Source organism: Myxocyprinus asiaticus, chromosome 46 (assembly GCF_019703515.2).
Source record: "Myxocyprinus asiaticus isolate MX2 ecotype Aquarium Trade chromosome 46, UBuf_Myxa_2, whole genome shotgun sequence".
NCBI classification, from domain to species: domain Eukaryota; kingdom Metazoa; phylum Chordata; class Actinopteri; order Cypriniformes; family Catostomidae; genus Myxocyprinus; species Myxocyprinus asiaticus.
Window position 1 is genome coordinate 21755011 of NC_059389.1, and position 27584 is coordinate 21782594.

Below are 27584 nucleotides of genomic sequence, written 5' to 3' on the forward strand. Positions count from 1 at the left end.
TCCTCTCAAGTTTTTTTTCTCTCCACATACTAAACATCTAATGGAGTTTTCCCTCCGCTAACTAACATCTTAGGCACTGTAAACCCTTGCCATTACCGGAAATATCAAGTTGTCTTAACTAAGTATTACTTGAAATGTCAGGTTTTGTGCTCATAACTCATATATTTAATTTAATTGAACTTATTCATCTTAAAAATCCAAAGACGTTGTGTTAATAAATCTTTAGGCTATGGGGAATACATAATGCTTAACGCTTCAATTATTTAATTGTGTTTTTCTTGGTCAAAGGAAAGTTATGGGGGCATTGTTGACACTAATTCTGTTTGTGCATGTGCAGTTAAAGTGCAGGTATACTGTATATGCATTTCTTTGGAGAATTAAATTTATTTGATGAATCAGTTGGCCTAGAATCAGTTATGATCTTTATTTGAGCTGTGTTAATATTTGATCTAAATCAAATCAATTTAATAAAAATGATTAACAACAGCAGAAACAACAATATTTAAATAGCAAATCTGAGTTAAGTCTACTTGCATCTAACTTAATTACATGCATTTTGGAGACACCATTACTCAATTCAATAAATGGAACAAGTTTTTTTATTTGATTTTTCAATCAAATGAGGAGAGTCAACTGCCAAATGAATAAACATAAACTTATTAGGGTTTTCAGTGTGGAGTATTTTCCTTATCACAGTCACTTTTGGCTTGCTCATTAGGGGCTAAAGATAATAAGGCATGATTTTATATAAAGCCGTTTACTGTTGACATTAAGGCATGCCCTTCTGTAAAGCTACTTTGAAATGATGTGTATTGTGAAAAGCGCTATACACATAAAATGATATTTGCTTTGGCATTATTGAACACATTTTATACTTAGCAAAGTTTAGCATATTTAAATAAATATTTCAACTCAGTGCACCCTTTTTACACTATGTCTTTTGCACTGAAATATTCATTTCCACGAATGCAGCCTTATTGTAAAATGTTACCATTAGTACTTGTATACTGCATGTTATGGCACTGTAAACCCTAAGTTAGCAGAACTCAAAATAATTGAGGCAATCAGTTACATCAAAGTTAATAAATTCCCAAGTTTAAGTTAATAGAACTTTCAGATTTTAATTTTGTATTACACATGCATTTTAATTGCTTTTAATTTAAAATATTGAGTACGTTAACTCATACATTTAAATGGCACTTGAATTTAAATGTAACTCTTTATCTGAACTTATAATTATCATGTAAACTCAACTTAAATAAATACTTAAAGTAGAGGAAACCTAACCAGACCTAGACATAGCTAGTACAGTGAATGCTAGCATGCTGAATGCATGCTAATTGGAAACTCTATGTTTTCATTAGCATAGCAGTTGCTCAATGAGTAAAGCAATATATTGTTGGACAATCTTAAATTGTATATGTCCTCAGCCTAAGCTCAATCTCCACAATAAAGTTCCTGTAAAGTTCAATAAACTAAAAACAATAAAACAATTCAGGTTACTTTAAAGGTGTCTTTTTCATGAACTCAGAAAGAAAGAGGAAGTTGTAAATACTCATCAAGGTTAATTCATTTGAATTGTTTGTATGATTAAATTTTTCCCTAATCAAAAACAAACATATACAGTGTATTTGTATGTGATTTGCAGTACTATAGTCATTTACCATTTACACTGCATTCCCTATTATTAGGCAAGTGAGTATTCTGATCTTATCATTATTTCCATGCACATTTTCCAACTCCAAACCATATAAACTTGAATGCTTATTGGATTCAATCATTTTCAGGTGATATGTATTTGTGTAATGAGGGAGGGTGTGGTGAAAGTGACTAACACCTTATATCAAGGTGTGCATAATTATTAGGCAGCTTCATTGCCTTTCAGACGGATGCAACACTCTTGAAATAGCTAAACTATTGAGGCGTGACCACCGGACAATCAAACGTTTTGATGCAAATAGTCAACTGGGGCGCAAAAAAACGCATGAAGAAGAAAAGGTGCAAATTAACTGCAAAAGACTTGAGAAGAATTAAATGTGAAGCTACCAGTAACCCATTATCCTTCAATGGTATCATATTCCAGAACTGCAACCTACCTTGAGTGTCCAGACGTACAAGGTGTCAAGTACTCAGTGACATGGCCAAGGTCAAGAAGGCTGAAACAAGACCACCACTCAATATATTCACAAGTTGAAGCATCAAGATTGGGCAAAGAAATACATGAAGTCAGATTTTTCAAAGGTTTTATGGACAGATGAAATGAGAGTGACTCTTGATGGACCAGACGGATGGGCCCGTGGCTGGATCACTAATGGACACAGGGCATCACTTTGAGTCAGGTGCCAGCAAGGTGGAGGAGGGGTACTGGTGTGGGTTGCTATCATTAAGGATGAGGTAGTTGGACGAGTTGAAGATGGACTGAAACTTTGTAGCTCTCAAACCTACTGCTCAACTCTCAAACCTACTGCCAGTTTGTGGAAAGTAATTTCTTCAAGCAGTGGTACAGGAAGAAGTCCTCAGCATTCAAGAAGGCCGTGATCTTTATGCAGGACAATGCTTCATCACATGCATCCAAGTACTCCACTGCTTGGCTAGCCAGCAAGGGCTTCAAAGATGCCCAAATAATGACTTGGCCTCCTTCCTGACTGACTTAAATCCTACTGAGAACTTGTGGGCCCTTCTCAAACATGAGATTTACAGTGAGGGAAGACAATACACCTCTTTGAACAGCATTTGGGAGGCTGTGGTTGCTGCTTCAGTGAAAGTTATTCGTGAACAGATCAAGAAACTGACAGACTCCATGGATGGAAGGCTCATCAGTTATTGAAAAGAAGGGTGGCTATATTGGTCACTGAATATTTTTGAAAGGCCAAAAATGTTATTTAATTGTCATTTCGTGTTACTTATTTGTTGCACCTACTCTAAAAACTGAGAATAAAAAATTTAGTTGGGAGAAATTATTTTTGTAATTTAGTTGCCTAATAATTGTGCACACTTATATATTCCCCTGAGAAAGACAAAACTCACGTTTTCCTTTGTTAAACATTCAGGTTTGAGGTTCAATAACATTTTGGATTGACTGAAAGCATTGTGTTTGTTCAACAATAAAATTAATCCTGAGGAATACAGTTTGCCTAATAATTGTGCATGCTGTGTATTATGCCTCATTAGTACTATACCAGTCCTTCTATTTAGCTATATTTGAACTCACTGCATATACTCTATTTATAATGTGCACTGTTATGGACACTTGCCATCTATAACTCATTTTACTTTGCCAATATACTACTATTTTCATTTCCGTTCAGATGCTGTTTGTCTTGGCTCTATTCTTGCACACCGCACAATAACTATATAAAGTTAAATCTTATCTAATCTAGCATTCATGTTATCTGAAATGTATCAAATGTACTCATTGAATTCATTGTTAAATGGCTCTCAGAATTTAGTGACTAATTATGAAGAAGTGGTGAAATCCTGCATCATGACACGTCCGCCACTTGTGACTAACATGAGCTTTTAATGTCTCTTCAGACTTTGTTTGCTGTATACAAGCTTAGCTCATTCAGGGAAATATGTTTTGTGCTAAATACTTCAGAGTAAATTGAGATGCTTTTACTGTATCATGAGCACAGGTGACATAATACTTAATGACATCAACAAAAACACAAAGTGATTTTAAACTGTTTATTACATCAGGTGATAATGATTATACAATAGATAAAGATATGACATCCATAATATAAAATGTCTATAATATGTGATTTTGCATTCATGCAATCTGACAGAGAATGATAATTCTCAATAAAGAAAACAAGAGCGGGTGATCTAAATGACAGAAAAATGCACAGCAAATGATTAACACTAACAGTTTTATTTTCATACCGTATTTGTTTATAAATGCTTTATAAATGCTCAATAAAACAAATGCTTGCACTACTCAAATATGGCAATAACAGATCTCTTTATTGTGAATGTTGTATTGTGTTTGATCATTTAAACTATGGCATTGTTGAATTATTGATGCTGATAACATAAAAATGTCTTGAGATAAACACATTATAACACATGTAATGTGGGGACCATGGTATACAGTAAGTGTAATAATGGACAGAAAATAAATGCCATTGAGTAACTGAAAATGAATAAATTCTCAATAATTCAGTGGTCCATTGTAAATTATTTCTGGCATAATTCAAATGCAGATGGTCTAGAAGTTCTCGTAATGGTGAACAAAATGTGTCTGGTCCCGTTTGTTCATTTGTTGGCAGGCTTTCTCAACGTTCTTAGTCACACCAGGTGGACCACAGCTGAACACTCCAATTTTTTCCACCTTAAAGCAAGAGTAGAATGGAAGGATCATAATTAAATGTATGCGAGGTTGATGTGACTTTTGCTTTGATGTCCTAAATGACATATTAACAAAAAAAAAGAAATACGACTTCCTTCAAGGAAATAATCCTTCTGGATGTCGTGATGTTAAAACTGTAGTACATTGTGGGTGGAGATAATTTATTTCGCTTCTGACCTCTGGATGAACTTCCTGTAGCGAGCTGAGGAAAGCCACAAATGGTGGGCGGCCGAAGTGCGTTACGGACCGAAGGCCAGTGAACAAACTCCTGTTCCACACCTTCTGGAAGTGGCGCTCACAGACGTACTTAAGAAAGGGACAAAGAGGTTTTACTGCCCAAGAACTCAGATATGTACAGACCTGATGCAAAGGTTGTTAACCTACATTTTTATTTGTCAAAGAAGTTCAGTGGATCTTGCTGAAATCATATAAACCAATTGTGCGGTGTAATAAAACACAATAGTGTTATCATTCTCACATGAAAAAAATTAGCTTGAATGTGACAGCAGTCTTTACCAGCATGGTGGTGCGGAGGTCAAATTTCTCAGCCAGCTGGGTGATGTAAATGTGGACTGACACCAGCTCATGGGCGTCCATCTCCTCCACCTCTCTTATGATTTCAGACACCCATTCAAACTGACGTTGCGTTCGTGTCACCCAGATAAAATAGATCTGGAACCAGAAGACATGTTAGCTCTCCTTAACACATCAACCACTTTATAGTCCAACACAATGAAAATAAAGTTGCTCTGAATAAAGCAGGCTACATGTGAATATTCCCACTGTGACTCTAGAAGAGATATTTCAAGCAAGATGTTGAAAATCAAACTTAAGCTGATGCATTTTATTACTGTGAGAGAATCGTACCTTTTTGCAATTAAATTTGACCTTGACTGAAGACTTAAACACTAGGTCTTTTAAGATGGATGCGAAGGGTGTGACCCCAATCCCTGCGCCCACGAGCACTGACACCTCAAAATCCGTCCACTCCTGATGGCCCTCCCCAAATGGCCCATCCAGATACAGCTGTGGAAATAAAATTCAGATAAAATGTGAGTCACATGAGAGTGATACTGCAAGGCTATTAACTGATGCAAAATTTTATTATATAAAATAAAATAAAAAGAGTCATCATGTATTATGTTTCAGTATTATTTTACAACCCCAATTCTGAAAAAGTTGGTACAGTATGAAAAATGCTAATAAAAACAAAAGGAGTGATTTGTAAATTATATTCACCCTTTGCTATATTGAAAGCACTACAACTACACATTATATGATGTTTTACCTTGTGAATGTCATTGTTTTTTTGTTTTTTTATGTACAGTAATTTCAAATCAGATGATTGCAACACACTCCAAAAAAGTTGGGACTGTTGAGTGTTTACCACTGTGAAACATCACCATTTCTTCTAATAACACTTATTAAGCATTTAGGCACTGAAGACACAAGTTTGTTAAGTTTAGAAAGTGGAATTTTCCCCCATTCATCCATTATGCAGGTCTTCAGCTGTACAATTGTACGGGGTCTTCGTTGCCGTATTGTGCGTTTCATAATGCGCCACACATTCTCAATTGGAGATGGTCAGGACTACAGGAAGGCCAATCTAGCACCCACACTCTCTGCTCACACAGCCATGCATTTGTAATCCGGGCAGTATGTGGTTTGAAGGTGTCCTGCTGGAAATTCTGGGACGTTCCTGTAAAAGAAGGTGCTGGATGGCATTATATGATGCTCCAAAATTTTTGCATATCGGTCTGTATTAATGGTGTTCTCACAGATGTGCGAGTTACTCATGCCATCGGCACTGACACACCCCTGGTCCATACAGACACTGGCTTTTGGACCTGACGCTAATAACAGCTTGGATGGTCCTTTTCCTCTTTGGCCTGGAGAAAACGACGGCTGTATTTTTAAAAAACTATTTGAAATGTGGACTCTTCAGACCAAAAAACACAGTTCCACTGTTCTACCTTCTGTCTTAGATGAGACTGAGCCCAGAGAAGTCAGCAGCATTTTTGGACAGTGTTGATGTATGGCTTCTGCTTTTCATAGTAAAGTCTTAACTTGCATTTGTGGATGCAGCTGTGAATGGTGTTGACAAACAAAGGTTTACTAAAGTAATCTCAAGCCCATGTTCATGATATCCATTACAGATGAATGATGTTTTTTTAAGACGGTGATGTCTGAGGGATCAGAGATCACGCGCATTCAGAAGTGGTTTTCGTCTTGCCCTTTATGCACCGAGATTTGACCAGATTCATTGAATCTTTTAACTATATTGTGCACTGTAGAGGGTGAAATGCCCAATTTCTGTCCAACTGTCTTTGGGGAACATTGTTCTCAAAGAGCTGGATTATTTGCTGAAACATTTGTTGGCAAATTGACAAGTCTCGAACGATCCTTGCTCTTGAAGGACTAGTCTGTTTTTGGAGGCTCCTTATATACTCTAATATAACATCTCCTTTTTTACTTTGCCTTGTTATTTTAACTCATGAAATTGTTATTAGTCTCAACTTTTTTGGAGCGTGTTACAATCATCTGATTTGAAATTACTGTACATTTTCAAAAAACAATGAAATTCACAAGGTAAAACATCATATAATGTGTAGTTGTAGTGCTTTCAATATAGCAAAGGGTGAATATAATTTACAAATAACTCCTTTTTGTTTTTTTTTTAGCATTTTTCATACTGTACCAACTTTTTCGGAATTGGGGTTGTATTAAAATTAGAAAAAAATAAAAATAAAATAAATGTGGTATAATGATATAAAATTATATATATATATATATATATATATATATATATATATATATTTATTTATTTATTTATTTTATTTTCTTTCTTCTCCCAATTTGGCATGCCCAATTCCCAATGTGCTTTTAAATCCTCGTTGTCGCGTAGTGATTCGCCTCAATCTGGGTGGCGAGGACGAATCCCAGTTGCCTCCGCATCTAGCGCGTGTGAAGGACCGCAGCATCCACGCACAAATCACCACGCACCCCACCGAGAGTGAGAACCACATTATAGTGACCACGAGGAGGTTACCCCATGTGACTCTACCCTCCCTAGCAACCGGGCCAATTTGGTTGCTTAGCAGACATGGCTGGAGTCACTCAACACGCCATGGGATTCGAACTCCAGGGGTAGTAGCCAGCATCTTTACCACTGAGCTACTCAGGCCCTGATATAAAATAATATTAATAATTAAATAATAGGTAAATAAATAAATATATAAATACTATTATTTGAAGCTTTTTGCATTCATTTTTAATGTTTTTTACTTATTGTTATTTGAGATAAAATAAAATAAAAAAATACAAAAATAGCTATCATGTATTATGTTTCAGTATTATTTTATTAAAATAAGCAAAAATAAATAAATAAATATGGTATAATGCTAAAAATTTATATTAATAATTAAATAATAGGTAAATAAATAAATGAATAAATAAATAAATATATACTATTCTTTGAAGCTCTTTCATGTTTGAAAGTGGATAATACTGCAGATAAAATTGCTCACTTCGTATTTTAAATGACTATTCGTCTTTATATTTTAAGCTTTGTGTATTCATTATTATTGTTTTTATTTATGGTTATTTGAGATAAAATAATAAAAATAAAAACATATAAAAACAAATAAAATAAAATAAAATGTCTCTCCTATCAACTTTTAATGGTACTTTAGGCTTCTGTTCCAACAACATCCACGGAAGGCGTAGATTTATTTATTTATTTATTTATTCAAATAAATAAGTAAATAAAAGTATAATAATGATAATAATTATAATTATTGTTATTTTTCTTTTATTTTAATTTAATATAAATATTTAATATAAATAAATACTATTATTTGAAGCTCTTTCATGTTTAACAGTGGATGCTACTGCAGATAGAACTGTTCACATTGCATTTGTTATGTTTAAATTATTATAAAAAAATTTGTTATCATATTTTATTTATTTTGGGGTTATCTGAGACCCCATGTCATTTTAAGATCACCTGTGAAAAAATAGGACCATAAATCACAATTAAAAACACAATCTACATCTATATATTCAAAATGCAATTTATTCATCCTTGCCTTTGGATACCCTCCGAACTCCTGGAGATTCTCAGGGGTGTACGTCTCTCTGAGTTTACTGGTCCAGGGTCCCACTGCACGTATATGAAGGCTGAGGGTCTCCTCGTGCGGAGCGGAGGTCAGAGTGAACGGGTGGTACTCATCTGTGCCCAGTGCCAGACATGCAATACGTACCCACTGTCCCGAGCGGTACACAAAACCTAGTGGTCGCTTAAACTCCAGATATGTTACATCTGCCATTGAAGACAAATTGAGAAGCTTGTTTGTCATCATGGTTTGTCACATATGAGATCTCTTTATTATCTCAAACGTTTCTCCAGACAGCAATATGATATAATGGATATCTACATATCTATATCTACTCTTACTGTATCTAAAAAAAAGTTTGATCTTATTTGTATTTCTTAAGGAATTTCAGGAGAAACATATCAAGCAACATCACTATTTAACTGAAAATAGTTAACGTGTTAACATGTTCGATTAATTAAATATAAATAACGCTGTTAACGCATTTATTCAATTTGACATAATTATTTTAGTCATTCTCGTGTGATTTCTGAATAAGTTATCCAAACCTTCAGAGCTGATTTACAGGTAATTTATTTATAAATCAAACACAGATGGGATGTTTGATTTCCTGTTCTGAGAAGCAGTATGAATTCACTGCCAGAGCAATTAGGAGTAAACACTTTATCTTGTGTATTCAATCCCTTAGAGACTCGTAGAAAAAAGCGACAGTGATAAAGCCAGCTTTGTGTTGGATCTACCGAGACTGTGTGCTGTCTACCTGAGGGAAGCAGCTCAGCTTTCACCACTGGGATCTCCACCTTCTTCCTGTTAAGGCTGATGAGCTTGTCCAGAAGGAAGAGAAGGCCGGGTGGGATCAGGTATATATGAAAGCGGGGTTCTTGGAGGAGGGCGTAGCTTCCATGAATCACTGTCTGCCAAAGGTGAGGAGAGATGGAGGGGGAGTCAATTTTCATGGAGCCTGTTTCTGATATTCCAGACTTTTCTTACTACAACAGTTTTGTAATATTAGAGCTTTTGTTTCTACTGAATTAACATCAAGAGACATCTGGGTTTTGCCTTTTTGTACAATTAAATATAGTTGCAACCAGGGCACACCTCACTTTTCCACGGTGGAAGAATTGAAAAAAATTAAAGGCTAGCAGGAACAGCAGATGAAAATGAGCTATTTTGATTAAATCTGGCACATTTATATGGTTATTAATGTTCATTGTCCCTCATAAATAAATTAAATAATAAATACAAACCTATTTTTCACGGCCACAAAACTGTATTTTTTAGCACATTTTTACTTAATTTTTTGCATATTTGCGGCAAACTGAAATGTCACATTTTACGAAAACTTCAACAAATTCTGGTGATTTTTACATATGGTAATTTTACCAACAATAAAAAACTGCTATAGTTTCTATTAGGGTAAAAATTGTTTTAAGATGTACAACAGTCACTTAGAAGGCCATTTTGTATCCTTTTTAATTTGATTCGCTCACGTTTATGACATACGTAGAGAGTTGAATTATCGCCCTTTCAGTGATTTGAAGAATGCATAATTTTACAATTCCTAAAGTTGCCATCCAACTGGCCAGTAACTCTCTTTTTATTTGCCTTAGTCAATTTCTACTTTAATTTGGTGCTTGGCAGGCATTGAGAATTCTCTCGTCATTTACTCACATCATGCCATCCCAAATGTGTATGACATTCTTTCTCCTGCTGAAAAAAAGCCGAAGATTTTTAGAAGAATATCTCAGCTCTATAGTTCCATACAGTGCAAGTGAATGGGTACCAGAAGCACAATAAAGCATATAAAGACAGCATAAAAGTAATCCATACGACTCCAGTGGTTTAATCCATGTCTTCAGAAGATATATGATAAGTGTGGGTGAAAACAGATCAATATTTAAGTCCTCTTTACTCTAAATCTCAACTTTTGTTTTTAGCGTTTAACATTCTTTGTGCATATCGCCACCTACTGGGCAGGGAGGAGAATTTATAGTAAAAAAGGACTTCTATATTGATATGTTTCCCACCCACACCTATCATATGGATTACTTTTATGCTGCCTTCATATGCTTTTTGGATCTTCAAACTTTTGGTACCCATAAACTTGCATTGTGAGGACCTACAGAGCTGAGATATTCTTATAAAAATCTTAATTTGTGTTCTGCAGAATAGAGAAAGTCATACACATATGGGATGGCATGAGGGTGAGTAATATTGAGAGAATTTTCATTTTTGGGTGAACTATCCCTTTAATTTTGGACTTTGGTTGCAACTGAAATAACCTGTTGAATCAAAGTACTATAGTATTTCTCACCAGGACATATATGAGCATGTAGAGGTAGTGTGTGACCCAGAATCCTCTAAAGCTGATGCGTCTGAAATAGTGTGAGGCAAAGACGTACATAAAGGCAAAGATCAAAAGCAAAAGGACTCCTGTTAGACCTGAGAGAGAAAAACAGAGAGACAGTACAAATCATACAACCACAAACATCTTCAAGAAATTGGATACTGTTTGTCAATATCACATTTTATATGCAGCTATACCTGGCACTGTCTTGAAAAACCAGAACGTCCACTTCATTGGAAGCTCGGACCTGCAAATGATCAACACATGGCATCTTGAACAATTCTCCTGCACTAACAGAGTAGTGTCTTTAGGGAATATTAAAGAAATGCAGATACCAACAGTCAGCTACATCAAGTTTTTCTTTCATAGACTATTAGATGAACAGTATGAATTACCCATTGTTGGAGAAGACTCTAGGGAACAGGCAGGCAAGTATGCTGAGGTCACTGATGCAGAAGATGTACACATTGACCACGTGACCCAAACTGTGAACAACTGTGGTGGGAACAATGATTTACCAGAAAAACATTAAACAAAACAACAACAAAAAAAACAATTTACAAAAGACTAGATTTCTATATACTGTATACTGAAGAAAATGTGAGTGGTGATTATGCTAGGGTGTCATGGGTGGTTGTCAGGGTGTTGCTATGCAGTTGCTAAGGAGTTTTAAGAGTTTTTTAGCACATTGCTATGTGGTTGCTAGGGTATCCTAGGTGGTTGCTAAGTGGTTGTTATGGGTTTTCTGGGTGGCTGCTTACTGGCCCAATTAAAGAGCTCCAAACCCAATGTTCAAGTCTCTATAATATTCTGTTCCCTAGATATGGCTAGGCTACATACTTCAATAAAAGTCTATGGGATTTTTTTGGCTGTTTTAATCAAAGAACTGGCAAGAAATTGGTTAGTCATCATTTATTTTAATTCTTTAAATATGTACATGTTAAGATGTTCAGTTTTTGTATGCATATAGTTAATTAGACACATTTTTACAGGTATAAATCTATAATACATGTATATGTATACATGCCATAAAATCAGTGGACATTCAGTAATAAAATCTTCTGCCATTTTTTATTGGACTTTTTTAATAAATGGATCAAATGGGCATATTCAATTCATATCAAGCTTTATTGGCAAGATAAACTTAAGTGGACATTGCTAATGCATTATTAGACACTATACATACAGATATAAAACACATGTAATGCTTAAGTTTAATTTGCTTAAGTTTCTCTGGTTGCCATTCAGTCTCTATCATGCACAATCTGGGTCCCTCTCGCGGTTTTGCTTTTGACGTTTTCGGGTGATGCGAAGAGATACAGCAGCTTGCCCATATCTCTCCCACACCTGGCTCACCACTTGCGGTTCAAGTCTCCAGTAAATACGCTTCCGTGTTTATTATGCTTGGGACATGCGTCACGCATAATGAATAAGCGTCGCTGCTCCACATAATACGTTTCGGTACTAAGATGTGCAGTTGTGTCAAGTGTATACTCCCTGGAAATTTATATATGCCAATTTTAGCCACAGGAATTGGGTAAAAATATCTGTTTCAGGAAGTGAAAAAGCAGATACTGCATTAATTGCATTAATTTGTTTTAATGCATTATACAGTCAACTATTAATTGCAGAAATTAAAGGTGTATTAAGAAAGATTTTGGCAAGGATTTAGCTGGCTCTTACTCGTCCCGTCGGTCCCAGAAGTAGTTTGCGGTTTTGGACTCGAAATTGACACCCATCGTCCTGGGGTGCTGTCGCTTCTTACCAAACATGTTTGTTTATCATCTGCTTTGTTATTTTTAATCTGTTTTTATCCGTCTCATATTACACACATCCCCATAATGGACATTCTTCTATCCAATACTAACGAACTGTTGCGCATTGTGCTCACGCTTGGTGTTTTATTTCACGCTGCTTATCCGTAATCATGAGAGCTAAAGGTCGTAGCTGTCTGTTTCATCACTCCAGCAGGGACCTCTTGTTTGGACATTTTATCTTTCCACTTTTACTCATTCTGTTTGAAATGTCTGGTGGATCACACTCCTGTTTATCAATACCGTACCATCATTGGTACTATTGATGACCATTGCATGACACAGTATCATGTGTGGTCAACATGGCAACCCGCTCCATGTAAAATTAAACAGCTTTTTTAGGCTTTCTGATATGACTGGAATGTATATAATTTTCAACATATTTCAAAAAAATGCTATTCATGTCTTTATGTGTAAAACTTTTTTAATTATCAAAAATGTACTTAGTGCACCTTTAACGTGTTAAATTTCTAAGCCCTAATATTACAAAATTTCAGTCTTGCCAACTCTTGAAAAAATTTAGCATGTGAATGTTGGTATGACATATTGATAGGATATTGGTCTTGGCGGACTATATTAGCTACGCTGCTGTCGCTACAGAGCACGTACGGAGACTTGCTACTGCTAGAACATACACAGACATACTGAGTTAAGCATGTGGACCTACTGCTGCTGCACAATGAGACAAAATGCAAGACATGTTGCATAGAGCATGTTACATGCTGCTGCACAAATAGACATAAACAATCCCCGTGTAGCAGATCTAGACCTGTGGGAGCTGGGGAGGAGGAGGGTTTCAGAGAAATAACTTGCAGCGTACTGCAGAAAAAACAGCTTATTATGCTGCTTTTATATGGCTAGAAAAAAAATTTGCCCACATAAAGGTAAAAATTCCCCTGAAAACTAATTAAAGAGGGGAAATATTGCCCCTTAATAAAAAGTTAATTTCTGACACTGGCAGAGACGTATGTAGCACTCTGACCTGAGAGGATGACAGCAATCATAGCCATGTGGCGATGAAAGTCAATGGCGGCATCAAATGGGATGTATTTGTTGAGAAAAGTCTCCCTGCACATGGTTATCAGGTTACGGCACACAGTTAGGAGCATGTAGGGAAACAGGAAGGAGATGGCAGCCGCAGAACCACGAGACACGAGCACACCCACCAGAGAGGTTTCCGGTATTCCACTGGCGTGGGCCTGTAAACCATAATCTACATACATCGCTATTGGTTTGCAAACATTAGTGTGGATATCTAGTGTACATGACAGTACATGCAAATTCAACATGAATATATAAAAATCAACATGGTTTCATTAGATTTCATAGGTGTTCATACATAAATTGTGGTTCTAGTACACATACATTTATCGTACAACATTCAATGACGAAAACAGAGAAATAAGACACTTACGGTAGCATCTTTCCAGTGCTAGCCCAGCTGTGATGCTATAGATAATCACCATGCAAACAATATGTCTTCTGTAGTTTTCTACAAAGCGTTTTAATTGTTGGATGCATTGCTGCACTCGGTTTCGGTTGTAACGCTCTCTTTGTGGCCTCACGTAAACCTTGGGATTGCTTAATCCAAACCTAACAAGAGCAATAGAGAAAATACCATTTCAATTGCACTTTTAACTACACTTTTACATTTTCTGAAAAAAATGTGAGTGGTGCTAACTGGTTTTATTCAAGTCAAGAATATTGTCAATATGGCTGAAGCAACCTGACTGCATTAGATTACACCAACAAAAATAATTTTTAAGGATCAGATCAGGTAGAAATAGATCCTTAAGGTAACATCTGGTGGTTACCACTGTACAGTGTGATTAAAAGTAATAGTGATGGCTGCCTTAGCAAGCACCTCTAATTACCTCTGCTACTGCATTGTTAGGACACACATTGTAAAACAATAAAATCGTTGTTTGGCTTTGACACAGTCATCTGAACATTATGACCTTCAAAGTGAAACCTGAACGACATTATGTCATGAAATGGCATCAGTTCCCACAAACACAGATTGCCACATTTCTCAGTAACTAAATTATAGGGTTCACCACGGCTTAAATCTAAGACCTTACTGAGCTTCTAATAACCATACACACGTTAAAACACATGCTCTAAACTGGCCACCTCAGACATGTTATACAGTATGTTAATATCTCACTTCTTGGTCTGTCTTTGACGAAGTTCCTGACCCCGATACTTCTCAGAGTTGTGAGCAAGGTCTTCCTCTGCTGAAGAACTATAAAAAAATAAGCTTTCAGTGTTACTATGAACCCATTTAAAAAGTGTGTTAATATTTATGTTCGTTATTTTCTTTACCTATTTTTCTCAATGAATGATACACGCTGTTGTTGGGACAGTTTTTTCTTACCAAGTATCTCCATGCCTGTGAATTCATGCACAAGAGCAGACTTCAAAATACAAAAGCATCTGTGTGTGTGTGTGCACGTGCACATGCATGCATGTGTGTACGCATGTGTGTTTATGTTAACTGTGAACCCTTGGATTTACCATGCATTTACCATGCATTTCCACATACATTGGTCTTAACATTTTCCTCTGAACTTAGGGATAATTTAGGGACAGGGTTAGAGGAAAGGGAAGAGTTAGGGCAATGATCATTAAATAGGAATGTTGTTTCAGGACCAACAAAGGGTGTTAATCCAGGAACATGACCAATTTGGGTTAATCATGTCATGCTAATGCATTTAAAAAACATTGCACAGAAGCCTACACCTTCACCTTTAATGTTGAGCTGAGCTGAATGGTCACGCAGTAGAAAGTGAAAGTCCTCCCAGGCGAAGTTATCTTTGTTGTCAAGACCAGCAGTCTGAAGCATAGCTGCTATACCATCATCAGCCTGACTCTTAGACAGAGCACCACCCATCTCAATGAAAGATCTGCGCATGGCAAGAGAAAACAAAGTGACTACTGGTAAAAAAGAGCTCTTCTGAGATTCACTGACTTTGGCGGACTGATTCTCAAAGTTTATATTGATATCTAGGTAGATTATTTGCTTTAATTGTGGATTTTTTCTCAAAAAGAAGTGTTGGAGAGTGTTTGGCTCAAAAACAGGATGTGATTTAAGAGCTGACCTGAGTAATGATGAAAACTCCTCCTTAGATAAGAAGCCATCTCCTTTAATGTTATGCACTGAAAATAGAAGCTTGGACTTCTCCTCTGGAGTACCTGGATTTGAGAGCCAAACAGGAGACATCAAAACATTTGTAACAATCTTAACAATCATAACTATTGCAACAATCCAGACAATCAAAAAAAATCATAACAATCACAACAATTGTGACAATCAAAGCCATCAGAACAATCAAAATAATTATAACAGAAACAATCATGACAATCTAAACAATTGTAACAACCACAACAATTTTGACGATCAAAACAATGAAAACAATCATAACAATCTTAACAATCAAAACAATCTTAACAACTGTGACAATCAAAACAATCAAGAGAATCGAGACAATCAGAACAAATGCAACAATTGAGGCAATCATAACAATTGCAACAACTGCAACAATTGTGACAATCATAACAATATAAACAATTGAAACTATCATAATCTAAATAATCTTAACAATCGAAATGCACTAAACAATATTAACAATCATAACAATTGTGATGATCAAAACAATGAAAACATAACTGTTACAATCTAAACAATCAAAACTATCATAACAATCTAAATAATCTTAACAATCGAAATGCTCTAAACAATATTAACAATCATAACAATGTAAACAATCATAACAATGTAAACAATCATAACAATTGTGATGATCAAAACAATGAAAACATAACAACTGTTACAATCTAAACAATTGTAACAAATTGGCAATCTAAACAATCAAAACAATCACAACAATATAAACATCTGAAACTATCATAACAATCTTAAAAAATCTTAAAAATTAAAACAATTGTAATCGAAACATTCTAAACAATCATAACAATCATGACAATCAAAACAATCGTAACAATCTAAACAGTTGAAACTATCGGAACCATCTAAACAATCTTTGCAATCATATCAATCACAACAGTAAAGACAAACAAAACCAACACAACAATCGAAACAACTAAAAAGTATTGTAACAATCTTTACACTCAAAACAATCATAACAATAGAAACAATCAAATCTACTGTATCATAACAATCTAAACAATCTTAACAATCATACCATCTTAACAATCGTGACAATCGGAACAATCATAACAATCGTAACAATCGAAACAATTGAAACTATCGTAACAATCGTAACAATTTTAAAATTCATAACAATCGAAAAAACTAAAAGGTATTATAACAATATTTGCATCATAACAATCAAAACAACCAAACCAACAGAAACTATTGTGACAATCAAAACAATCATAACAACCTAAACAATCTTAGCAATCAAAAAAATCATAACAATCTTAACAATCGTAACAACCTAAATAATCTTAACATTCGTGACAATCAAAACAGTCATAAAATTCTTAACAATCGAAACAATCTTAATCATGACAAGCAAAACATGACAATTGAAACAATTAAAAAATTCATAACAATCGTTACAATTGAAACTATTGTAACAGTGTAACATTTGCAGACCATATGTCACATCATTTCTGTAATATTGAACCTATGATCTGAATTGCTTACCTGTCATAAAAATGGCAATAACATCCAGGAACTCCTGAAATGAGAGGTACCCATTACCGTCCTTGTCGGCCAGGGTAAACATGGACTCCACAAATAGCGAGTCAGGCTTCAGACCGAGCACATATGCAAATTCAGCTCGTGTGAGCTCACACTGTAAAGCCTCTCGGGTTCTCTTGCTCAGGTGTCCTGCATCACTTTTATCAATGTCCAAGACCTGGAGTCAAAAAAGACATTTAAGATGGTACATCATTAAGACACATTGTCAGTGGATGGAGGCAACATTTCCTTGTGGACATGTGAAAAGCAACACACATACATACCTTTGCAAAAGCATGCTTGAAGAATGTCTCCACAATCTTTTCCCTCTGTTCTCTGGTTACTGCATCTCTCAGTATCTCTTTTTCACTCATTTCCATCAAGGTCAGACTCTGAATTCTGCTTTCCAGCTCTGAACGCAGATGACTCAAGAACTTTGATCTCTGACCAACATCCTCAAAGAACAAAACCTGTTGAATAGAAATCAGACAACTCTAAATTTGATGTCATATTGAGTAATTATTGTTTGGTAACTACATAGTGAACTAGGTTTTGAGCTAAGAAAACTAGATTTGAACATTTTCTGGTGAAAAGGTGAGTGGTCAACTTACCAATGCAAAAGTCACAGTAACATTTCTAAGGTGTTGTGGATGGTTGCTAGGGTGTTGCTATGCAGTTTCTAAGGTGTTCTGAGTGGTTGTTAATGCATTGCTTTATAGCTGCTAATGTGTTCTTGGTTGTTGCTACAGGTTGGTTGGTGGTTGCTAGGGTGTTCTAAGTAGTTTTTTGTGTGATGCTAAGTGGTTGTTAGGGTGTTCTAGGTGGTTGTTGTGTTCTATGTGGCTGCTGCAAGGGTGTTCTAGATTGTTGCTAGCACATTATCTGGTTGTATGTTTAGGGTGTTCTAAGCATTGCTAGCAAATTGCTACAGTTTATGGTTAAATGTTTGCTAGGGTGGTCTGGGTGGTTGGTAGCAGATTGCTTTCTGGTTAAATGTTTGCTACGGTGTTCTGGGTGGTTGCTAGCACGTTGTTATCTGATTATATGTTTAGGGTGTTCTAAGTGTTGCTAGCATATTGCTACAGTATATGGTTAAATGTTTGCTAGGGTGGTCTGGGTGGTTGATGGCAAATTGCTATCTGGTTAAATGTTTGTGTTCTAGGTGGTTGTTAGCACGTTGCTATGTGGTTTCTAGTGTTTTCTGGGTGGTTGCAAGCATGTTGCTCTCTGGCTATATGTTTGCTAGAGTGTTCTGGGTGTTTGTTAGTAGCACATTGCTGTATAGTTGCAAGGGTGTTCTGGTTGGTTGCTAGCATGTTGGTATATGTTTGTTAGAGTGTTCTGGGTTGTTGTTAGCACTATGCTATTTGGTTTCTAGAGTGTTCTGATTGGTTTCTAGCATGTTACTACAAGGTTGTATGATTGCTATGGAGTTCTAGGTGGCATTTTACTGTCAGAAGACAGAGTTCACCAAAGTCAAAAGAATCATAAACAACGTTATCGGGCTACCATAAAAGGTTTCAATTCTTGAATCTTGAAGAGTGAATAGACCCTTTCCTACCAGATCATATTCTTTGGGAATCTTCAAAAGTAGACAACGATGCTGGTGGTCATTGGACATTAGTACATCCAGGTGGTCTTGGCTGCCCAGGCTATGAGAGCTCAGAAGAGAGCCGTTGTCATCAAACAATTGGAATACTTTCTTCTCGTTGAAAGCGAGCATGACATGTCGTGGTGCTGTATTGTGCCCCAGCCACTCTTTGGCTGGACATATAAATGAAATGCAATACCAAAAACAACAATAAGTTTAATAAATTGCCTTCATTAGCATATCAGTTCAATGTGACATATCAGGTGATGATACTAACCAATGGTTCCACTTGCAGGTTCTCCATCTCTGGTAGAACCTCTGAGATTCTTTTGGAATCGTTTGTATCTGGCTGTCCGAATACGAGCAACTACACAAGCCACTATGAAGCTCACTGTATAGACATCAGAAAGACTTTACTATGTCAAAGTGTCAAACAATGATTGGCCTGCATAGGAATTATTTATCTGACAACAAAATGGGGTAATTAAGTGTTATTTTTTTTAGGGAATTAAGTTACAGTAACTAGAAAAGACACACAGACAGACAGACAGACAGACATACAGATAGATAGATAGATAGATCAGACATTGAGAAAAGATATAGTACGTTAAGTCAGAACAAGCTGAAGGTTTGTGCCTAGTTTGGTAGATGTAGCTCAAAAGCTTTAGGAGCTTTGTAATTCGCTTAAGATAAAAGCATCTGCTAAATGAATAAATGTAAATGTATTTATAATCTGAAATTTTGGATTTGTAGGGATTTTTGAAAAACAAAAACAAAAAACAATAAGAGTAGGTCAGCTTTGGGAAGCCAACATAATTTTAGATTAAATGTATAGATATAATTATAGATTATAGAGCACCAAAAATTATTAACAACACTGACCAACAGGAAACAGGAAGAGCACCACCACTGTTACACCAAAACCTGCTTTGCTGCTTTTGTCAAAGTAACTCATAGAGAAAGCCTTTGTGCAGGGTTGAAGATCGGAGTCTCTGATTGGTTGAGGCTGGGGGCAGGGATCATCTGTACATAATGGCCAAAATAAACATATTTATTGTACATACAATACAATGAGATTGAGGTACGTGTAGGTTAAGGAGTAGGGGTAGGTTTAGGGTTAGAGGTAAGGTTAACAGTATAACTACAGATGTAATGAAATGCAGGTACTTTAAATGTAAGTACAATGCAACAACGCATATGATATGCACACTATACATCATGTACATACTAGTTAAAGACACCTAATATAAAGTAGGTCAATTTTTTTGTTGTTGAATTTTTGGAGGTACGTGGGTTTCTTGTTACCATTCTCCCAGAAGAACACATTATTTTGAATGTCACCCTCCTCTGCATTGGTGACAGTGAGAAGAACATCGTGATATGTGGTATTACGTATAGTTTGGATTTCCTCCTCTGTAAACAACCTGAGAGGAAAAACAAAAACTCAATACTCACGCAAAAAAAAAAAAAGTAGTAAAAAAAGCAGTGTTTTAGATTAAAAAAGTCAACGGTGCGGTTCTGGAATTAAACATTTGAATCATTGCAAATTCTTCTCAGATTTTTCAGTCCCAGTTTATCGAAGAATCTCTTTATTGAAGTTTTTTTTTTTATTTGCCCATGTAAAAGAATACTTTAGAACTAAGGCCTCTTAAAAAGGGTTAGCGGTCACTGTTGACTTTATTTACATGGCTGTTTATTATTTATCACAGGGAAAATATCTTACCCATTTTTTCTGTTCTCAAACCAGAAGCGATCAGCATTTCTTATGCGTTCCAACTGGTCCAGGATGATGGCGGAAAACACCGGACCCGGTCCTTCCTGTGACTCTAACAGACCGCCCACAAACAGCTCCAGTCTGGAGATATCATTGTCATATAACAATGCAAGCTCCCTTAACAACTGAAAAGAATGAGTTAAAAGGAATAAGGAATTCTGACATAAATATACAGGTGCATCTCAATAAATTAGAATGTCGTGGAAAAGTTCATTTATTTCAGTAATTCAACTCAAATTGTGAAACTCATGTATTAAATAAATTCAGGGCACACAGACTGAAGTAGTTTAAGTCTTTGGTTCTTTTAATTGTGATGATTTTGGCTCACATTTAACAAAAACCCACCAATTCACTATCTCAAAAAATTAGAATACATCATAAGACCAATAATAAAAAAACATTTTTAGTGAATTGTTGGCCTTCTGGAAAGTATGTTCATTTACTGTATATGTACTCAATACTTGGTAGTGGCTCCTTTTGCATTAATTACTGCCTCAATTCGGCGTGGCATGGAGGTGATCAGTTTGTGGCACTGCTGAGGTGGTATGGAAGCCCAGGTTTCTTTGACAGTGGCCTTCAGCTCATCTGCATTTTTTGGTCTCTTGTTTCTCATTTTCCTCTTGACAATACCCCATAGATTCTCTATGTGGTTCAGGTCTGGTGAGTTTGCTGGCCAGTCAAGCACACCAACACCATGGTCATTTAACCAACTTTTGGTGCTTTTGGCAGTGTGGGCAGGTGCCAAATCCTGCTGGAAAATGAAATCAGCATCTTTAAAAAGCTGGTCAGCAGAAGGAAGCGTGAAGTGCTCCAAAATTTCTTGGTAAACAGGTGCAGTGACTTTGGTTTTCAAAAAACACAATGGACCAACACCAGCAGATGACATTGCACCCCAAATCATCACAGACTGTGGAAACTTAACACTGGACTTCCAGCAGCTTGGGCTATGAGCTTCTCCACCCTTCCTCCAGACTCTAGAACCTTGGTTTCCAAATGAAATACAAAACTTGCTCTCATCTGAAAAGAGGACTTTGGACCACTGGGCAACAGTCCAGTTCTTCTTCTCCTTAGCCCAGGTAAGACGACTCTGACGTTGTCTTTGGTTCAGGAGTGGCTTAACAAGAGGAATACGACAACTGTAACCAAATTCCTTGACACGTCTGTGTGTGGTGGCTCTTGATGCCTTGACCCCAGCCTCAGTCCATTCCTTGTGAAGTTCACCCAAATTCTTGAATCGATTTTGCTTGACAAACCACATAAGGCTGCGGTTCTCTCGGTTGGTTGTGCATCTTTTTCTTCCACACTTTTTCCTTCCACTCAACTTTCTGTTAACATGCTTGGATACAGCACTCTGTGAACAGCCAGCTTCTTTGGCAATGAATGTTTGTGGCTTACCCTCCTTGTGAAGGGTGTCAATGATTGTCTTCTGGATAACTGTCAGATCAGCAGTCTTCCCCATGATTGTGTAGCCTAGTGAACCAAACTGAGAGACCATTTTGAGGCTCAGGAAACCTTTGCAGGTGTTTTGAGTTGATTAGCTGATTGGCATGTCACCATATTCTAATTTTTTGAGATAGTGAATTGGTGGGTTTTTGTTAAATGTGAGCCAAAATCATCACAATTAAAAGAACCAAAGACTTAAACTACTTCAGTCTGTGTGCATTGAATTTATTTAATACACGAGTTTCACAATTTGAGTTGAATTACTGAAACAAATGAACTTTTCCACAACATTCTAATTTATTGAGATGCACCTGTATTAATAGATCCTTGCAGATGGTTTGTACCACTGATTTCAGCATGTGTCCATACCTTTGTGTTGTTCAGTTTGGGGTTGATCTCCTCCCAGGTGTTGACCAGTGGCATGTTGAGGGCCTCTCTAACCTGGTTATAGCTGGGCAGGCCAAAATCACGCCCCCTCTGGATGGTCAAAGCCACTGCATCAGAACGCGAGAACCGCAATGGACCGTACATGTAATCTAATCGAGGAAGATTAATTAACAAATAACTCCACACACACAACATTAGTGATTATAAGACTAAATTGAAGTGAAAACAACCTCTCAAATCCTCAACAATGATGTTGTCCTCTCTCTCAGCAATCTGAGAAGCCATGCCCATAATCAGCTCATCCACATCCTGACTGGAATTCAGGTTTGGATTCTATAACAAGAAAGAACTTCAGAAATATTCTAGGCCACTTTATTCTATAGAGTAATCTTCTTTATGAATAAACAATATACAGTGGCCCCAAAAAGTATTTGGACACTTAGGCAATTAGATATCAAAATATCACAGCAAGAGACATTTTAAAATATAAATAAAGATAGAACAAGCACAGATTTGATAATCAAAACATTTGACAAAAATAAGTTCTTTGGTTTGAAATGATGTCCACAGTTACATAATGTGCCAAACCTGTGGTTACTCCACTAGAAAACCAGTGTGAACTTGAATGGCAAAAATGGCTCAGAAAATGTAAGTTAGTTCTGAGATAGTTCTAGCATCATTTGTTTGCAAATACCACTTGATTTGATATTCTGCAGTGTAATGAAATTTTGTTTTCATACTTTTTTAAATGTTACATTTTTTGAGGCCACTGTATCAATATACATGATCATATGTCAACAAAATCAATTGTTATCATTAATAATAATAATAATAATAATAATATACTATTATTATTATTATAAACAGAATTTATATTCCAAAATTTTTGTAAAATCACCATGTTTAAAGTTTTAAAAACTATGGTCGCATATATTCCATTTTAAATTAGCCACGCCTGTTATGACTCACATTTCTGTTCCAGAAGGTGTTGCATAAACGCAGGCCAGGATATTTACTTCCATCAGAGTTTACAAAACTTTGGTAGTGACATGTGCTGTTTCTGAATCCCCAAAATCACAACAATAATTTAAACATAAGTTTAGACAAAATTGACAACTTTAAAATACAAGTAAATCTAATGCCAATGTTTTTTAATGATGAACCTAAATTATATATATATATATATATATATATATATATATATATATATATATATATATATATATATATATATATATATCACACACACACACACACACACATTATATATACATTATTATACATATACACTGGCGGCCAAAAGTTTGGAATAATGTACAGATTTTGATGTTTCGGAAGGAAATTGGTACTTTAATTCACCAAAGTGGCATTCAACTGATCACAAATTATAGTCAGGACATTACTGATGTAAAAAACAGCACCATCACTATTTGAAAAACGTCATTTTTGATCAAATCTAGACAGGCCCCATTTCCAGCAACCATCACTCCAACACCTTATCCTTGAGTAATCATGCTAAATTGATCAATTTGTACTAGAAAATCACTTGCCATTATATCAAACACAGCTGAAAACTGTTTGGTTTGTTAAATGAAGCTTAACATTGTCTTTGTGTTTGATTTTGAGTTGTCACAGTATGCAATAGACTGGCATGTCTTAAGATCAATATTAGGTCAAAAATGGCAAAAAAGAAACAGCTTTCTCTAGAAACTCATCAGTCAATCATTGTTTTAAGGAATCAAAGCTATACAAAAAAACTGAAGATTTCATACAAAGGTGTACGCTACAGTCTCCAAAGACAAAGGTCAACTGGCTCTAACAAGGACAGAAAGAGATGTGGAAGGCCAGATGTACAACTAAACAAGAGGATAGTACATCAGAGTCTCTAGTTTGAGAAATAGACGCCTCACATATCCTCAGCTGACAGCTTCATTGAATTCTACCCGCTCAACACCAGTTTCATGTACAACAGTAAAGAGAAGACTCAGGGGTGCAGGCCTTATGGGAAGAATTGCAAAGAAAAAGCCACTTTTGAAACAGAAAATCAAAAAGAAAAGTTTAGAGTGGGCAAAGAAACACAGACATTGGACAACAGATAATTGGAAAAGAGTGTTATGGATCTTAACCCCATTTAGCTTTTGTGGGATCAGCTAGACTGTAAGGTGTGTGAGAAGTGCCTGACAAGACAGACACATCTATGGCAAGTGCTACAGGAAGTGTGGGGTGAAATGTCACCTGAGTATCTGGACAAACTGACAGCTAGAATGTCAAGGATCTGCAAAGCTGTCATTGCTGCATGTGGAGGATTTTTTGATGAGAACTCATTGAAGTAGTTTAAGAAGTTCTGAACATTTTTTTCAAATTGTAATAGTAATTTTTCACATTATTAATGTCCCGACTATACATTGTGATCAGTTGAATGCCACTTTGGTAAATAAAAGTACCAATTTCTTTCCATAAGAGCAAAATCTGTACATTATTCCAAACTTTTGGCTGCCAGTGTATATACATGCATTTTAACATTTTAAGTCATCCAAACTGCTTAGGTATTTTAATTTCATAAGCAGAATTTGAAAAATGTACCTTTTATATACACCAGGTGGTGCAAGAGTTAGTCCAAATCTCACAGCAGCAGCTTCAAACTCAGCAGAGATCCCTGGATCAACATATTTCTGATAACCTGCAGAAATAAACCAGAGAGCAGACCTGTATGATTAAACAGAAAAGCTATTTATATTATATTATATATGTAACATTTATTTATTTTCTTGTTTATTTATTTATTTAATGATATTCCATCTCTCTAAATATCAGGAGAGGAAGAATCATACCTAACAGACCTCTTAAATGTGTTTGTAAGAAAAAAAAAGCCACTGTCATTAAAAAAATAAATTAAACAAAATTACAGATTCTGAAAGCTTCTTACACTGTTTGAAGGAGATCCCATACTAATTTATAATGGTTGAACAGCTAACTTTAGTATGGTATTTAAAAATAAGTTAAGGTTACTATAGTAATTTTTTTTTGAGGACTCAGCAGAAATTACATACTTGGCATCTGTTGACCAGAAATGACGTAGAAGGCAACTGTATGTTGCCAACTGCATGTTACGTAAAACCCACAAGAGATATTTTTACAAACCACAGATTAGTATCATGTAGCCAGACTTTTGGCATGAAGCTGGATCCACCTTGCAGCTTATTCTGGTCACAAACCACCCATTTAGACTATAAGACATTATCTGACAGACATGTAAAGCAACCAGTCACAGATTATTCTGCAATAGTTGACACCACAAGAAAAGACTGTCATGGAAAGAACTTGCACTGCAGTGTCTGTCAGCTACCACCATACAGAAAACACTGATGAAATTAGCAGAAATTAATGCTCATTGCATCAACCAAGTAGATTGTTTTGGAGGTTTCCTCCTTGGGTGGTTACATATTTCTGACTAGGGCCCCCTGGTAGCTTGGGGTCCTAAATGGCCATTTATACTGCTTATAACTTAGAAACGCCCCTGACGGAAGTCTCCAAAAATGCTTGACATGATTACATTTCAATGTCAAATCACCAATAAAATCTGACAAGAATGGTATCAAAAATGTAGCTTCTTTAGCTCAAATCGCGCAAAAAACTGTGAATAGATCTCACAAGTTAAAGGCGGGACTTCTACTTCTACAGCCGTCACACTGAGCATTGTGATTTCTCCAATTAATTTTTCTATGAGTGGTCTGTCTCATCTTCCTTATACTGTATCTGGCAAATTACTTTAGTCGCAACAAAAGTTGAGTGCATTGCATTGTAGGATACAGTATTCCATGTAATGTGCTCTACTGTATACTGCTGATTTTAGTGAATGTTGTAGATCTATCTATGCACACAGAAATTGTGTATACTGTGCACAGCATACATACTGTATACTACACATATAATAAGTGTAAAATTTTAAGTATGCTATTCTGCACAAATATGTGACCGCACCTTCAAATGGTCTGTTAACTGACTGTGAATTGTGGGCGTGTTGTCTGGGGCTGAGACAAACCACAGATTACTTTAGCATGTCCACATTAACACATTAACACACACTCAGGCCTCTCACCTGAATAGGGAGTCATGTTGGTTCCCAGATAGGCCGGTAGCCACTCGTAGAATGCTATATTCTGAGGAAAGACACATAAATATGCAGAAATCTAGAAGGGTATATCACTGTATTCATAGACTGGTGTTCAAAGGAAATGTAAAGTGAAAGAAAGGATACTGTCATATAGTAAATTGGTACCTATTTCATGAAGTGACGCAATAATAGAGGACAATTTGCTTTACCTGAAATGTTGCAATAACCCTCTTTCGGGCATTTTGGAAAAGCTCTTCGTCTGACCAAGAGGGGTGTTCCTGCAACAGTTTGGAGGCCAGGTAATTGTGGTAACGAAACCAAATAATTCCCTCTGTGACTGAAAAGATGTTCTCATTGGCCCAGGCATTCCCAAAATCTAAGGACACACAAAACACATTTTGAAAACCACACCTTGCATGCTGCACGTGTCACATTGCATGCTGCATGTGTTATTACTGCAAAAACTCCCATCACGATTTGTGAGCATTCATTAAAAAATAATCTGATGCTTCAAAGAATATGTCAGATACTGAATTTACATTAGTTTTGTGTGCATTTTTATACGAACCATGTTGATTCATAGAATTGAACTATTTAGACCTATTACAATAACTATTTCTGCAGTATATACTGTCGATATGGAAGAAATAGTAGTATGCTAGTATGCTATTTTGAACATAGACATTGGTCGCCTAAACCAGTGGTTCTCAACCTTTTTGACTCCAAGGCCCCCCATTGTCAGAGAAAATATTCGAAGGCCCCCCCATGTAGGCTATTAGATATTTATATTATAAGATATATCTATAATAAGATACTTCCTTAAAACTTGTGATTCCAGAAATGTCTAGAACTGTATATTCTTCATAAAAAAAGTATAAGTATACTTAACGGCTGTAGTCATTAAGTCCTGTGATTTTTGGTTTCTTTGGGATGGGAATGA

General features: G+C 36.1%; 1 protein-coding gene across 1 annotated transcript in view; it reads right to left on the minus strand.

Moving 5' to 3' along the window:
* Positions 1-3673: 3673 nt before the first annotated feature.
* Positions 3674-27584, minus strand: part of LOC127435739 (dual oxidase 1-like) — a 33344-nt gene continuing 9433 nt past the window's right edge. The window contains exons 6-33 of the mRNA XM_051689383.1: positions 26854-27020; positions 26630-26690; positions 25114-25210; positions 23500-23590; positions 22761-22863; positions 22513-22679; positions 20650-20825; positions 20232-20350; positions 19809-19949; positions 19204-19317; positions 18897-19099; positions 17620-17805; positions 17300-17513; positions 15729-15822; positions 15376-15533; positions 14953-15019; positions 14795-14872; positions 14042-14220; positions 13610-13840; positions 11209-11308; positions 11011-11060; positions 10781-10908; positions 9227-9380; positions 8440-8672; positions 5219-5377; positions 4868-5023; positions 4529-4657; positions 3674-4333 (exon numbers count right to left, since the gene is read on the minus strand). Coding sequence (XP_051545343.1) covers positions 4211-4333; positions 4529-4657; positions 4868-5023; positions 5219-5377; positions 8440-8672; positions 9227-9380; positions 10781-10908; positions 11011-11060; positions 11209-11308; positions 13610-13840; positions 14042-14220; positions 14795-14872; positions 14953-15019; positions 15376-15533; positions 15729-15822; positions 17300-17513; positions 17620-17805; positions 18897-19099; positions 19204-19317; positions 19809-19949; positions 20232-20350; positions 20650-20825; positions 22513-22679; positions 22761-22863; positions 23500-23590; positions 25114-25210; positions 26630-26690; positions 26854-27020 — 3878 coding nt within the window. The 3' untranslated portion in view covers positions 3674-4210. The remainder of the gene's footprint in view (positions 4334-4528; positions 4658-4867; positions 5024-5218; positions 5378-8439; positions 8673-9226; positions 9381-10780; positions 10909-11010; positions 11061-11208; positions 11309-13609; positions 13841-14041; positions 14221-14794; positions 14873-14952; positions 15020-15375; positions 15534-15728; positions 15823-17299; positions 17514-17619; positions 17806-18896; positions 19100-19203; positions 19318-19808; positions 19950-20231; positions 20351-20649; positions 20826-22512; positions 22680-22760; positions 22864-23499; positions 23591-25113; positions 25211-26629; positions 26691-26853; positions 27021-27584) is intronic.